We start from the raw sequence: 663 nt of genomic DNA, 5'->3' as shown, positions 1-663 counted from the left end.
CCTGGTCACACACTTAGCCCCAACCCTGATCACACACCAAGCCCCAACCCTGATCACACACCAAGCCCCAACCCTGATCACACACCAAGCCCCAACACTGGTCCCACTCCAAGCCCTGACCCTGGTCACACTCTGAGTCCCAATTCTGCTCATATATTGACCCTGACCCTGGTCACACCCTGAGCCCCGACCCTGATCACACTCCAAGCCCTGACCCTGGTCACACTCTGAGTCCCGATCCTGCTCATATACTGACCCTGACCCTGATCACACACTCAGCCCCAACCCTGATCACACACCGAGCCCCAACGCTGGTCGCATTCTGAGCTCCGACCCTGCTCATATACTGACCCTGACCCTGGTCACACACTGAGCCCCGACCCTGGTCCCACTCCGAGTCCTGACCCTGGTCACACTCCGAGTCCCGATCCTGCTCATATACTGACCCTGACCCTGGTCACACACTGAGCCCCGACCCTGGTCCCACTCCGAGCCCTGACCCTGGTCACACTCTGAGTCCTGATCCTGCTCATATACTGACCCCGCCCCTGGTCCCACTCCAAGCCCTGATCCAGGGCCTAATTCTCTCCTCACTGGCTCTTCTTCCTCTTTCCAGAACTTTGTGCAGATAATCAGCAACCTGCTGGTGGAGGAGAACCGGGA

The 663-nt window shown here is 58.7% G+C and overlaps 1 protein-coding gene across 1 annotated transcript in view; it reads left to right on the top strand.

The window, feature by feature from the left end:
* The window catches only part of ADGRB1 (adhesion G protein-coupled receptor B1), a 69,962-nt gene that overhangs the window by 18,314 nt on the left and 50,985 nt on the right, over positions 1 to 663 (top strand). The window contains 1 exon segment of the mRNA XM_042780913.1: positions 617 to 660. Coding sequence (XP_042636847.1) covers positions 617 to 660 — 44 coding nt within the window.

The sequence above is a fragment of the Orycteropus afer genome, unplaced genomic scaffold, assembly GCF_000298275.1.
Source record: "Orycteropus afer afer isolate SDZICR_OR568_19922 unplaced genomic scaffold, OryAfe1.0 scaffold00069, whole genome shotgun sequence".
Lineage (NCBI taxonomy): Eukaryota > Metazoa > Chordata > Mammalia > Tubulidentata > Orycteropodidae > Orycteropus > Orycteropus afer.
The sequence above is the reverse complement of the archived record's forward strand: the minus strand, read 5'-3'. Positions and strand labels throughout refer to the sequence as shown.